General features: G+C 33.0%; 3 protein-coding genes across 4 annotated transcripts in view; 2 read left to right on the top strand and 1 right to left on the bottom strand.

The window, feature by feature from the left end:
• Nucleotides 1-4,435: 4,435 nt before the first annotated feature.
• On the bottom strand, nt 4,436-13,565 carry LOC148624557 (dynein light chain Tctex-type protein 2B-like). The gene is made up of 5 exons (XM_088567230.1): nt 13,384-13,565; nt 11,605-11,738; nt 7,051-7,120; nt 6,674-6,737; nt 4,436-4,873 (listed from the first exon to the last, which is right to left on the bottom strand). The coding sequence occupies exons 1-5, from the start codon at nt 13,458-13,460 to the stop codon at nt 4,826-4,828; spliced, it is 393 nt and encodes a 130-aa protein (XP_088423356.1). The 5' UTR covers nt 13,461-13,565; the 3' UTR covers nt 4,436-4,825.
• On the top strand, nt 7,496-10,429 carry LOC148624558 (uncharacterized). Of its 2 annotated transcripts, none has more exons than XM_088567229.1 (2): nt 7,496-7,531; nt 8,483-10,429. In XM_088567229.1, exon 2 carries the CDS (start codon nt 8,491-8,493, stop codon nt 9,232-9,234), a length of 744 nt encoding a protein of 247 aa, XP_088423355.1. In that variant the 5' UTR covers nt 7,496-7,531; nt 8,483-8,490; the 3' UTR covers nt 9,235-10,429. The 2 variants fall into 2 exon arrangements, with proteins under 2 accessions (XP_088423355.1, XP_088423354.1); XM_088567228.1 differs by lacking the exon at nt 7,496-7,531 and adding an exon at nt 7,538-7,964.
• Nucleotides 13,557-13,872, top strand: part of LOC148624555 (guanine nucleotide exchange factor DBS-like) — a 52,912-nt gene continuing 52,596 nt past the window's right edge. Inside the window, exon 1 of the mRNA XM_088567227.1 lies at nt 13,557-13,681. The gene's annotated coding sequence lies outside the window, so the exon portion shown is untranslated. The remainder of the gene's footprint in view (nt 13,682-13,872) is intronic.

The following is a 13,872-nucleotide window of genomic DNA, read 5'->3' as shown; positions in this document are numbered from 1 at the left end:
TTTCCTCGCAGAAGTGTATATTGAGCATGCTCTACGCATGCTCGTCTACTACTCGAACGTTAGCCAAAGGGTCTATTATGCAGACATTTAATGCATTTTTTGCAGTGTTATGAAAATGGCAATGACATAGGCTTTAAACAGGATAAATGAACTGAATATACATGTGGTACCAATATTTATTTAATTTTACTAAACAGAAATGTTTCCAATTACGCTTAGACAGAACAATACACGTGTCTATAAAAAAAAATGTTATACAGGGTGCAGCTTGATACGACTACTGAGGTTGAACTCGGAACGCAGTTGGGGTACAACAATCAAATTATATACAGATCAGAGTTAAGATTGTTATTAAATGTTTGTAAGTTTCAGACACAAAATATACGTGTCAAACTCATTTTCCTAACGTGAGCTAATATAAAATCCCAAATTTGAATACGATGGAAATTGATTTCAGCTATATTCAGGCGATGAACATGAAGTGGATGATAAAATGAACATGAAATGATGATGAAATGAAAAATGGGATGGGACACAAGGGGTCGACGAATTTTGATTGCCAGTGGAAATAGGGAGAGGTGGGTAGGGTCGGGCAATTTAGCCTTCCGTGGCGGAGCCCTATGGTTCCTACCCCGGGAGAATACCACATTAGGGTTCTTTAACGTGGGAGGAACGTAGCATCTTTCCCAACACGGTGCACCACTATGGTTTGCGGTCAGGTTTTCCGTATTATAGCCTGACAACCCCAGCATGTAACACACCAGGGGTACCCCATTCCACCACCTGGGGCACACAACCTAGTTGCTCTGTGGGCAGAGCGCCCTAGCCCCCGGCTAGGGTTCTGGGCACTATTAAGTTGCCTTTTACGACAAGCTTAGCGCTGCTGCAGGCCTATTCTTTTGACACCCGGACCTGCACGGGGCCAATGGAAATGAAACATGCCAAAGAAAACCTAGAGTTTAATTTTTGAAATTTAATTCAAGCTTTGGGCCAGCAACACAAGATGAGACAAAGTATTGATATTTTGGTCTTATCAAAGAGCACCTTAATTTTATTTTTGTTGAAACTATAACTGTATGACGGTACCTGCTCGGCATTTAAAAACCATTTATGTTGAATTATCTCTCTTTACATGCATGTTCAAGCAAAATAACTATTGAATATAAATAGTTTTGGAGTTAATATGCCTGCAAAATACATTGACAGAGTGAGACAAATTCTTATGTGGATCAAGTCACAATTTCAAACTTCATTCCCAGCCTTCCTTTGAGTTTATGGCATTTTGTTGAGCTCACTTTAAATCCCCAAATCGACCCAGTCATTCTTCGTTGTATGGTACAATGTCATAAAGATATATACTTATGATCAAAATTGTTTATAAATTTTCATGTCCCTTGAGGATCCTTAATTGGAAAAAATCTTCCTCTATACTAAAACTGACAACATGATACCATTATACGACCGTAATTTATTTTGCATTTGTATAAAAAGGTCAATGTGTGTTTCCATTTCTAGGTGCTACAGCAGCGCTCCCTACAGTGAAAAATGGCAAAGTCTTGTGAAACAAGAATTTGATGTTACAACGTATGCCATACATGTCTATATAAAGCCACATACCAAATTTGAAATCAATCAATGGATTCAGAGCTGAAAAAAAAATGCTAGGATAATTAGGATGAACGGCTGGATGGATAATATGATTCTTATATACCACACTCTTGAGTAGGGGTATAAAAAGTTTTCTCAGGATTTTACCTCATCTCATTCAAAATGTTCATTACATGCACTGCGTGTAACAATTATATTATAATATTTCTTAAAAAATAGTTAGTAAAAAACAACGAATTGAAAAAAATTTGTTGTGGAGGATTGTGTTGTGAACTACACCTACATATGTCCAATCATCATATTGATATACCCTATAAAGTACATGTGTACCAAATTTGATGAAAAAAAAAGTAATAAAAGTGGCAATCTGCATTATGACATAGAGGCAATATTAAATGACAATTGAAGGTTAATTGATTAACTGAGCGTTTGCTTTGGATTTAACATCCTATTGTCGATATTTCAGGACGTTATCTCTACACTCTCAACGCTTGGCGTTGGTTTCACAAAAAGTGTTAAATTGATCGTAAATCATGATGTCACAATGCTATTTTAGTTTATGACGTCATTACTTAACTTTACACTTACGACTTTTTGTGAAATCGAGACCAGTGGCTTTCACAAAAATTCGTAAGAGTAAAATTAGTCGTAAGTTATGACGTCACATTACTTTTATTTACTATGACGACTTATTTTGCTCTTACGATTTTTTTTGTGAAAAGGACCACATGACGCAAAGTTGGGCGTTAAACCCGACCCAGGTTTTTACCGGCGGTTTTTACCTGTTTTAAAAGCCCTGTACCATACCCAAAAGTGGTCAAAATTTCCGTCATTATTCATTGTTTTGTAAACATTACTACATTTCAGTGTTCTGATATTTCAAATGTCTCTTTTTAGTTGTATTATGGAAAAATATACATTTCCCTTTCAAAATAATTAAAACTACAGGTAATAATAAATCAAAACTAAAATTCATGAACATTTCTTTATTTCATACAGTAATTAGTACAGGTAACTTAAGTAAAACACAGCTTCACTTGGCAAACAGGTGGTCAACTAACACTGTTAAGAGGCAGTCCATGTAAAAATCGGGCAGATCCTTTGATGTGGTTGCCACATCGTTAATTTTACCCGATGAATTTTTGTTCCCATGTAATGTTTGTATCATTCATTATGTCAAATAGTAAAAAGATCCTTCAATGTGACAACGGATGGTTCAGAAATCAGTTTTAAAGTTCCATAAAAAAGCAACCAAGGTATCCCTAACAACTTCTAACGTTTCCGTTACTCTACACACTAAACAAGTAATTTTCAAAGTTTCACTGTGAATTCCTAGGACAAATGACATCTTAAAGTTACTTACCGTTGCAAAGCTTGGAAGATAAGGCTTTCAAAATCATTATTTTAATGGTACGATGATTGTAGAAATTCGTCACAAAATTTACTTGAATAAATAATAATAATACCTTTTCTGCTAACTGGCGGCATGGAGGTAAATTATTCACACATGTAAACAATATTCATACACTTTTGTTGTAAATTACAAATATGATTTTAAATTACACATTTTCAGCTTTATTTTGACTAATTTTGATCAGAATACAAACAAATTATGCACTAACAAAGCATAGATCTAGGTTTAAAGTGTATTTTTGGTACTACATAGGGGGTGGCCATTTGACCTGGAAGTGTTTAGTAAGACCCAATTTTTGCACCAAATAAAGAGTAATTTCCCTTCTCCAGTGCTTTCTCTGTGTTTTTTTTTTTCTTTTAACCATTGCATTTAATCAAAAACCAAGATTCAACTTTGAGGCGGCATGCACTTATGACATGAAATAGATGAACATTTCATGAAATCAAAATTTGTCATGTGCAACCAACTGCCTGGTTTTTGCATGGACACCCTCTTAAAGCAACATTCTCTCATAACCAGGAAAAATACCATACAAGTGGCTTGATTGAGTTAGAAACACATGTTATGATGCCCTTCCTTGTACCAAATGAAATTTTTCTGTAAAGGAAAAATGGAAAATTTATAAGGAATTATTCTTTACAGTTTCTTTCATATATGGTTTCCTACATGGTGATTTAAAATCATGTCCATAAAAATCCCTTAAATTCTCTGTTTTATTCTATCATTGAAAGCACTTCTCAGTTATTGTCACTAAAAATCTCTTAAGATGGAACACTTAAGATGAAACCAATACTTATACAATTGACAAAGACACCATTAAGACTAGTGCCAGATGCAAAGACTGCAATGTTGTAGCCAGTGCAAAAGTACAAAGACTCAAGGGCCATGATAGAGTGAATGATATCGTAGATAGAATGAAAAAAGCCACTTTGCAATAGACAGTACAGTACACATTCAATTCATTCATCTTAGGAACTGTTCATATTTTGCTTAATACCCAATCAACCATTAATATATTTACCAGTATAGACCGGTAATAACTGGTAAAAACCAGTATTGACCACTGGTCTGGTCAATACTAGTATTAACCATTTTTTGACAACCTTGCCAGTACCACTGCCCAATTGAATAGACCCTGCTTTATACTTAACTAGTCTGACACCCTGAGCTGGGTCTTTATTGTGCTAGTCCACAAAAGCAACAGCCTGCAGGTAGGTATTCAACCCCAATTGGGCTCCAAGCCAACCAGTTGTCACTCAGTCCCATTAAATACAGTGTGCTTTGTTGGGGAAGCAGTGATTAATGACTGACAACCAAAGTCTTAGGTGTGACTCTGCTGGGGATCAAACTCATGACCTTCTGAGCTCAAAGCATGCTACCCCGAGACCATTGAGGCGGTTAATAAAATTGAAGTACAAAGGTAATAACAATTTACTTCATCAATATTATCAATAAAAATAAACTACAAGGCAATAAAATTATTTCACAAGTTCTGTGTGCATAAATGTTCATGAGAATTCAGAAGGAATTATTATGACCTTTTTGAAGCACAATCTACAAATATGTATTTGTGAATTGGTTTTTCATCTCAACAGAGCTTTGCAAAGACATTCTACAGTTTGAAAGCTTATTTTACTACAATATGTATCTCTGATACTGATCCATATTGATCAAGAGGTATGTTAATCATTTTAACACAAGATGTGTCATAACATATGCATGTAATGTCATGTGGTTGGTCACCAGTTAAAAATTATGATGGCAATAAAAGATGGTTGAAATTGGCCCATGGATTTTGAATACTCAGTAATAGAAACATCCAAATGCTGCTGCCACACAAAACAGAGAGTCCTGAAATAAAATATTTAGAGATTGAACAGTTTAAATGAATTTTACATACATATATCACTGTTAACACATTATTAATGAAAAATATCCCAAGTTCATTAAAATGGTATGCAGTTAATGCTGTTGATAGATACAACTCAGACTATGTGATACATGTAAGCATGAAACAGTGAATAAATGTCTATTGCTTTGAATGATTTTCTAGTACGGGAATAATTTCAAGTTGCAGTAAACGTACATTCAATTCAATCTAACAAACAGTTTCACAATACAAATTGGTTTAACTGGAAAACCAGAGAAATGATAAAACTCCAATATTTTGATCAAATCAACTTATTTACATTTAACTGATAATTACTAAATCTTCTGAAGATTCTTTTGAATGCTTTAATACATGTAGGTTAATAGTTTTATATACTATAAACAAAAGGCTCTCAGGAGCCTGAATCACTCACCTGATTCATTTTTAACCTTTCGAGGACAAAAACTCTGACAAGGAGTCATCTGACAACTTTGACTAAGAAGCCTTTAGTATGCCTTAACACAAGGATCATTTTATCAGTTGAAAGTTTTTTTACTACATGTATATACATTAGTTTTTAATATATTGGCTGAAAATCGCAAAAAAAACCCATAATTTTCATCTTTAAAGGCAAATAACACTAACAAGGAGTTGCCCGACATGACTTTGGTTGAGCTTTTCAAGCTGAAGTAGGAAGTTCGCATTTATTTTCCAATATCTCTTTTAGATACAGTGAAACTTTTCCAAACTGGCTGTTTTCAAAAGTCTCGGCCGATATACCTTAAACCCTAAGTGTTTCGTCTTCAATAGACCGGCCACCCCCTAAAACCGTACATCGGCCGGTCGTTCAGAGTTTTAGTTATATATTTCAAACAAAAACAACCTCTCAATTCCGGCCGCCCGGTTATTGTTCACCTGTAATAAATGTGTTAACAAAACTGTAAATGATTATGTAATTAATAATTCATTCACCAACCAGTTTGCATATCATCAGTGGACAGATGATAATTGAAGGGAACAGTAGTTTAAACAACTAATTTAATCCAGACATTACATTTTGTCACTGGTTGGCTGTTAATTGGTGTGTACACACATCAGGCAACCGGGGTCATTTAATAGTATGATCTTAACGATCTTTTAACTGTCAAGTAATGTGACTTGTACCCAAGTCAAAACAACATAGAGTGAAATTATTAGACTTTGTTGATGGGTAATTTATGAAAACAATACAAATAATTAATTACTATCAATAGCCCTTTGATCTTTACTACACATTCTTTCAAAACCTTGAACATTATTTTGTCAGCAGTACCGTTTGTAAAATCAAATCATTTACAAATGATGCAAGCTTTGAAATGTAATAAAAGGCCAAAAGTGTTGAGTTGGCATTAAACATGTCTGGACCAACAAACTGACAAGGTGTAAAATTACAGAACACATTAACGGAAACAGCTCTTAGAATGCATTGCTTATTTTCACAAAACCTGCCATTTTTTCTTGTCCAAGTGGTGGCCAGTTTAGAGAAGTTTCACTGTATATGTAAAAGTTGGCCACTTGACCCAATGGTCTAAAATAAATGTGTTACATTCATATACAATCAAAGTAACATTTAAAGTAGACTCCCTAAGGATGCTGGTGCCCAAGTTAGGAAATAATTCACCGAGTGGTTTCACAGATTTTTATTGAAAAATTAACGAATGAAGACAGATGACAACAGATGCCAAAATGATGACAAAAGCTCAAAATGCCTTTTAGGCCAGGTTAGATAAATTGATTCTTACATTCATAAAAATGTCTTGAGCATAGTTATCTGTATCTGAGTCCCAAAAACATCTACATCCCATTCTGAAAAAGATGAGCTCATTGTAATAAAACATCAAGAATGTAATACTTTTAACAGAATGCTTAATATGTAGTTAATACATTATTTTCTAAAACTTAGTACAACATGTAAAAATAATGATTAAAATGCTTAGCTGAACTGCCAAATAATCTGAAAAAAAAAAGCACTACAAACTCTGCCTTTTAAAAAACAAAAAACCTACAAATGTATTTAAATGTTTTTGTTTCCACTTTCGAAAATGGTTAAAAATCCTTGGCAAATTGTAAATGCTGCACATCTGATGCAGACAAATATAACACATAGCAAGTAACTTACTTTACACCTCCTCCTTTCTGTTCTCCAATAACAACTTGTACTGAAAATTTATATCTGTCATATCCTAAATCTAGAAAAGATTTTAAAGTTTCAAAGCAATAGGACAAAACATTCAAATTATAAGCTTTCTCATTAAAAAGTATGTCAAAATATTTATTTTATATGGTAATAAGCATGAATAAAAATATTAACATGCAGCAACTGGAGGGTATCAATTAAATATTTCTGTGATATACTTAAGGCCTAAACGGCTGTTTCACAATATTTTACAAGCCCTACATAACCTTGGTTATGCTCATTAAATGACAGGAAAATATGTTTGTTTATCATTGAAAATAGATTTAAAATCATGCAAATTGATATTTTAACCTTTACAGTGATACATGATACTCCCAGTCGAACGTTATATTAAAAAATCAAGATTTTGTGTCCTAAAATAGTGCATATTTTGTTGTTATGCTGTAACATTCTAGAAAATAAGGTAAGTTTTGATTATTTCAGACAGTAGATAATTCTTAAGTGTACAATGATGAATTACTTCCCAAAAAGCAGAATGCACCAGCTTTATTTTGCATTTTATTTTATTCAGATCGGATAAAAATTTAGAAAGTTATGAATAAATGAAAGAAGGGATACCTTCGTTATGTTTTTCATAAAAAAGGAACATATGCTAGCTAATCAGTACTTAGAAATAAAGCTTTATACAGATTTTCATCAATTAACTCTTTAATTTGTGGAAAAATGTATATACAAGCTGTGAAAAATAACTTTACTATATATATGAAATAGCATGATAACAATTTCTTCATTTTATTTCAGGTTTGGTTTAAGGACACTTTTTTTGTAGTGTCCGCAACACAGTTATATCTGCTGAACTACTGGAGCTATTGAAAAAGTATTTTGTGTGTAAACAGGTTCCTCCACACTGAAGACATTAACCAATCAATGATGACTTTCTCAATTGATTAGACTTTACAGCATCACATAATTGCTGAACTGTAGAGTCTGCAACCCTGTAGTGTCCGCAACACTCTTATTTGCTTAAGCTTTGAAGCTCTTTTTCTCTTCATTTGAACAAAAGAATGTTTGAATATCTTTCAATGTTCAGTATTTAACTTGATTTTAATACAAAATAGTAGAATTTTATCAGTATAAGGTAAAAATTGTAGCATAACAGGCATAGCATACGATGTACGTCAGTGTTATTAGAAGGTCATTGTTGCTGGACTGCTATTCTGGTTTCAGGTCAAAAGAAAACAGAAAATTGTAAATTTTGAAAATTTGGCAACAGTGGCCTTCCATTCATAGCCCCAGACCATAACTATCAAGGAACCAAACAACAATATAAAGTAACTTTAACAATGTTTCAGAGTGTTGCGGACACTACATGTTCTGTCTCTTACAAGAATATAAACATAGTATCTTGTTTCAGGAGTAACTATGGCCAAGACCAACACTAAGAGATCAAGAAAACACAGAGAAAATCTGAAAAAGAATGCCAAAAGACATGAGAAAGCAAAAAAGAGGGATAGGATTCGAAAACAAAAGGCCAGGTCAGAACTTAGGAAGACAGCAGACAATAACACACTATTGAAGATAAGGGGAAAAAAAAGACTCGAAATGAAAAAGTACAGAGAAAAGAAGAAGGCAAATACATTAGCAAATAACAGAGAGAATTCTGGAAAGCAAAAGAATGCTAAAATTAAACAAAGTCAGAGAAAAAAGAGATACAATGAAAAAAAGAAAGCTGAAAAACTTAAGAAAGAGAAAGCTGTAATAAGAACACAAAAATGGCAAATGCGAATACAGTTAAAAACTGGTAACAATTCTGAAACTGGGTCAGCTGATGGTAGAGAAAACAGTGAAACAGAAAGCCCAAACGCTAAATTTAAGAACAGGATGGCAGAGAACAGAGCCATCAGGAAAGTAAAAGAGAAATTGCCAAAAACACCAAAAAAGAGGGCCATCATCATACAAAAACTAGCTGATTCACCCAGTTGTTCTAAATTTTTGAAAGATAAGATGATGACACCTGAAAATATAGAAAATGCAGAAATTGGAAAGAATTTTGTGAAATCAATGTCGTCACTGTATTCATCTACAAAGGTTACTAGGAACGAAGGACACATCAAAGCCAGGAGAACTCTAAAGAACATTTTGAATGAGTCACTAAAAGGAAAATAAATCTAAAAGAAAAACTGAAAAGAAGGTTGGTTTTTTCAAGCCTAGAAAGGTGTCAGGTTTGGCTTGGTGGATCAATAAAGAGAGAAAAACAAGAAAGGACAAGATAAGCTGGAAAGTTAAGAAAGAAATCACTGACTTCTATACCTCTGGAGAAGTATCTAGGGAGCTGCCAGACAAGAAAAATGTATCAAAGAAGACCAACATAGGTAAAATGGTTATGACGATGACTATAAAAGATGCACATCTGATGTACAAGAAGAAGTATCCAGACAGCAAAGTTGGGTTAACTACATTCTACAAGTTAAAACCATGGAATATAAAGAAGGTGTCAGAAACAAATAGACGATGCTGTCTCTGTCAAATTTGCTGCAATGTAGTTCTGAAAGTTGAGGCAGCTAATAAGTTCATCATTGGAAAAGATACAGAAATACAGAGTCTTACTAAACGATCTGCTTCAGATATAACAGTTTGCAGCTATGAAAACCAGCAGTTTCCAAAAGCTAACTGCCTGAACAGAAATTGTGACAATTGTGGACCTTCTGAAATTAAGAAATATTTCACTAACCTAATAGATGAACATAAAGACACTTCAGACTTATTAGCCATGGAGTTCTGTACATATGTTTATTGTTGAAACAGTTTCTTTAATACATTTTCCTTCATTTACTGTTCTTTAATAGCTTTTACAATGTTCCTAAATAAGAAATTATTGTATGCTTATAACTTTTATTTCATGATAAGATATATCTTCAAAAGTCTAAAAATATATGTAGTGTCCGCAACGTTTCAGGAATGTATTAACTTTGATTTCTATTTCACAATATTGACCATCTCTGTATCAAAATGGCTATAACCTTTATACTGATTGCTTTTTCATCAAATGCAAACATTTACCAAGCTTTGTTTTCTAAATATCCAGTGGAATAAGATTATTTAGTTGAAAATGAAACATTATGTTATTCATAGCTCAAAATTTTTTATGATTCTTTATTACAAGAGACACTTTCTCCTGGTATCAGTGGTGACATTGTAAGGTACACTAAGACATTAGTACAATTTTGTATTGCTTAGTTTTCAATATAAAGCCATATGATAAATTTTAGATTAAATTCAAAACTGTAGTGTCCGCAACGCTTTCAGGCTGCTTTGTAGACCCCTATAATTTTCAAAATTTTGAATAAAGTGTTAAAATTAATTGTTGTTTCTTTTAATATTATACCTATAGTATCAAAATTAGTTGGAATTATCATTTTGTTATCCATAACAAGATCTAAGTATCCATTTATAATAGTATGCTGAATTTCTGAGGGGAGAAAAATAGGGTAAAAATTTCATTTTCCCCAAAAAATCAAAGATTATCATGAAACTTTTACTTGTACAACTACACATTATCATAGTTCAAACTTATGGAGACCATAAAGCCATGGTTAATGGTGTTATATTTCAAATTTTTTAACATAACAGTTCTTGTATACAATGAAAAAGAGCCTGTGGATGCCTGGAAACTTTTATCGAATACAGGAAAACAAGAAGAGGTTACACAAAAATCTTTTCAGGTTTTATTCTAGAGACATGCTTCTTTCTGAAAAATGCCTTGTCATTAAGATTCAACCAGGTTTATTTTTCATCAAATTTGTTACAGTCCTGTGTAAAATATTGTGAAACAGCCGTAAAACAAATTATAACACAACTGTCCCTAGTTTCCCTAATTTTGTATGGTCTTTGCTGCTAAGAGCTATATAGAGTGAAAAAATTACTGTTCTACAATGAATTAACAAAACAACACTACCTCGAATCATACAATTAAAAAATGTTATTTGAAAGAAAAAACCTATCTTTAGACCAACCCTAATTTTACAAAGACATTAAAAAAAACATATAAAACATTGCCTACTAATATAAACAGCTGAGCACATGATATGTCCCTCCCCACTTTCTAAGATGTTTTAAGTCTAACACATTTGGTAACTCAGAATTGAAATCAATAATAATAAAAATGATATGGAAATTCACTCCATGACGTCAAACAAAAATAACCCAAAAAGCTTTAAATACCTCAAGCATTTTTAAGTTATTCTACAATAAACAGACAAACAGAGATATACCATATGTCTGCCAAATTAGGGGTGTATAAAAACTCATTAATTGGCCTAACTTTTAACGTTGCGCATTTTGAAGTCAATTCAGGGTGTAAACTAACTAAACTTGCATAAAAAAAGACATAAATTATTCGCAACCAAAAAAAAAATAAACAAACCCAAAACCAAAATATATAACTTGTCTTTATTCAAATTGGACCAAAAGAAAAACATGCAAAGCTACAAACAATTGTGTCCCAGACTCTCAAAAGTTGGATAGTATTAATTGTACCTTTTAATTTTGTCTTGATATCATCTGCAATGACTTTACATAAATCTGTGGTTTCATCTGCATCATAAACTTTCCCAGCTAATCTGTCACCAAGAACTGTGTGTATAGTTTCCTTAACTATAATTGGTCTGAACCTGAAAAGAATGAAATAAAGCCCATTGTATTGAATAGATCTATCAAGTACACTGCATTTTATACTCCGTCTTTTCTTTATTGGACAACCGTAACTATAGAGTAAATAACATGACACTCACAGAATTTGCATAAAACATTAATGAAAAAAATAAATAAATTTTCAAATAAACAGAAGTTCAAATTAGTCATGGCCTTAGGTCCATATTAAATTTCTAACCTAGGACCTACCTACATGTACATTTTTGTACATGTAAATCCTGAACCTTCAATCCTTTTACCTGACACCTTATTAAGGACCTTGCTTTTCCTTAAGTGGACCATTAATTTGAAACTTATGAAAGTCCTGGACATTCCGATCATGAAAGTAAATTTGAACCCCTGATAAAACTATTTATCTTTAGTGGATTCTCATTGGTACATTAAATATATTTTACAATATGGCTTAATGTTAAAGACATTTACAACAACAAAAAAATTGTTTATTTGAAAGTCCATCCCTATCATTTAATATAGTGCCTTTCTTATATAACTTGGCTGATGATCTACTCTTAAATTCCAGACACAAGACTTGTTCAAAAATTGAAGAATGGGCCAGAAGTGAAGACTGCAATTGTACATTTTTGGAAGCTCCAATTCTTGGGGCTTTACATATAGAGTACAATAACACTAGAAATTATTGAGGTGCACTTGTTTTCATACACTAAGTTGACAGAGTCTAATTTTGTAAAACTTAAGGTTAAGCTTTATTTCCACAAACTGTCATAAAATTATCTGCAGTGACCTATCTATGAGGGGCCTGATGGGTTATTTTCGTTCTTTGAGATTGGCACATTTTCACTATCATGATCTGTTTTTCTACAGATTTATTTGTCATGATTCGTGTTGAAAGTATTGTTCGTGAATCGTTTTCATTGAAGTTTTATGTTGGTTCTTCATGATTGAGACATATATTTCGTTCTCGTGATTTTTTTTCCATTACAGAAATAAAGAGTTTCATTGAGTTGTCTTTCTTGGCTTAAAAAACTGAAGTGGCACGATAGTTTTAAAAGTGCAATTAGAACCTGGGAGAATTCAACACGTAAACAAGTAATGAGCCAGAAATGTGTTTGATTGTAGCTTAATTGAACCAATCCTCAACACAACCAGCTTCTGAATCACTATTATCGAGGTTGATTGGGGATACTCTTTTTATATGTTCCTGACCTGTGATCATGGAAATTTATTTTCTGTGAATCGTGATCACTGATTGACAAAAAAATCAACTCGTGAATCGTGATGAGACCTACCCCCCTCCCCCCCCCCCCAACATCAGGCCCCTCATCTATTGAGACTGAATGGAACCATAGTTACAACTATAAGTATAATACAGTAAGTATACAATTACAATTTATGGAGCAGCTAATGTTATTCCTAAATGGAAATCATTGTATAATAGCTCTTTTTAGAGCAAAAAAAAAAGCAATCAGTTAAATGTTTTGTCTTAAGTTTTTAGCATGAACTTGCTTAACATGAGAGGACGAAATATAGTTATGAGAATCACTTGATGGCGATAATTACACCTCCAAGTTATCTCCCCTACAGTAGAAAACGTGCACATTTCGACAATATTCATCATTACATGTTGTTTTTTTTCGTGAAACTCACTTATTTTGGAAGTTTGGACGGATGATATATGTATTGCTGGCATTATTAGTTGAATCTTCTGTCGCAGTTTCTGTCATTTTATCGGTTGTTTGCTATATAAATTTATATTTCTGCAGTAATTCAGCACAAAACATCAAAACAAGAAAAATGGCGACCCTGACAACAATGTAAACAACGCCCTCTAGCGTGTGACTTGTATAACCTTTAACCTTATTTAAATGACAGGTAAGAAGAAAACAGAAGCACCTGGCATTTGAAAATGACAACAAATATCATCCTACTACACATAAGTTTCTAGGTAAATGTACTTAATTCATATCAGAGAACAAAAACTGTCGTACAAAGACTAACTTCGATTTGATTCGTGTCATTCATGAACAGGTGCGAAAATCAGGTTGATGATGTAAATTTCCATTAATTACTAAATTGGAAATCATCAGATACCGGAAGTACTTCTAGAATAACCTTACCATCTTTTAAAACGGAAAT

Source organism: Perna viridis, chromosome 2, assembly GCF_037379345.1.
Source record: "Perna viridis isolate PV_CMFRI_1.1 ecotype Kerala chromosome 2, ASM3737934v1, whole genome shotgun sequence".
In the NCBI taxonomy this organism is placed as follows: Eukaryota; Metazoa; Mollusca; class Bivalvia; order Mytilida; family Mytilidae; genus Perna; species Perna viridis.
Note: the sequence above shows the minus strand (reverse complement) of the source record. Positions and strands in the feature narration are given on the sequence as shown.

Excerpts from the sequence above, each read along its gene's own strand:
- LOC148624557 (XM_088567230.1), bottom strand. The coding sequence starts at position 13,460 with ATGACAGAAACTGCGACAGAAGATTCAACTAATAATGCCAGCAATACA. Across the intron at positions 7,121-11,604 it reads TATCAAGACAAAATTAAAAG|ATTTAGGATATGACAGATAT; the intron begins GTACAATTAATA and ends AATCTTTTCTAG. Across the intron at positions 4,874-6,673 it reads CTCAAGACATTTTTATGAAT|GACTCTCTGTTTTGTGTGGC; the intron begins GTAAGAATCAAT and ends ATTTTATTTCAG.
- LOC148624558 (XM_088567229.1), top strand. The coding sequence starts at position 8,491 with ATGGCCAAGACCAACACTAAGAGATCAAGAAAACACAGAGAAAATCTG.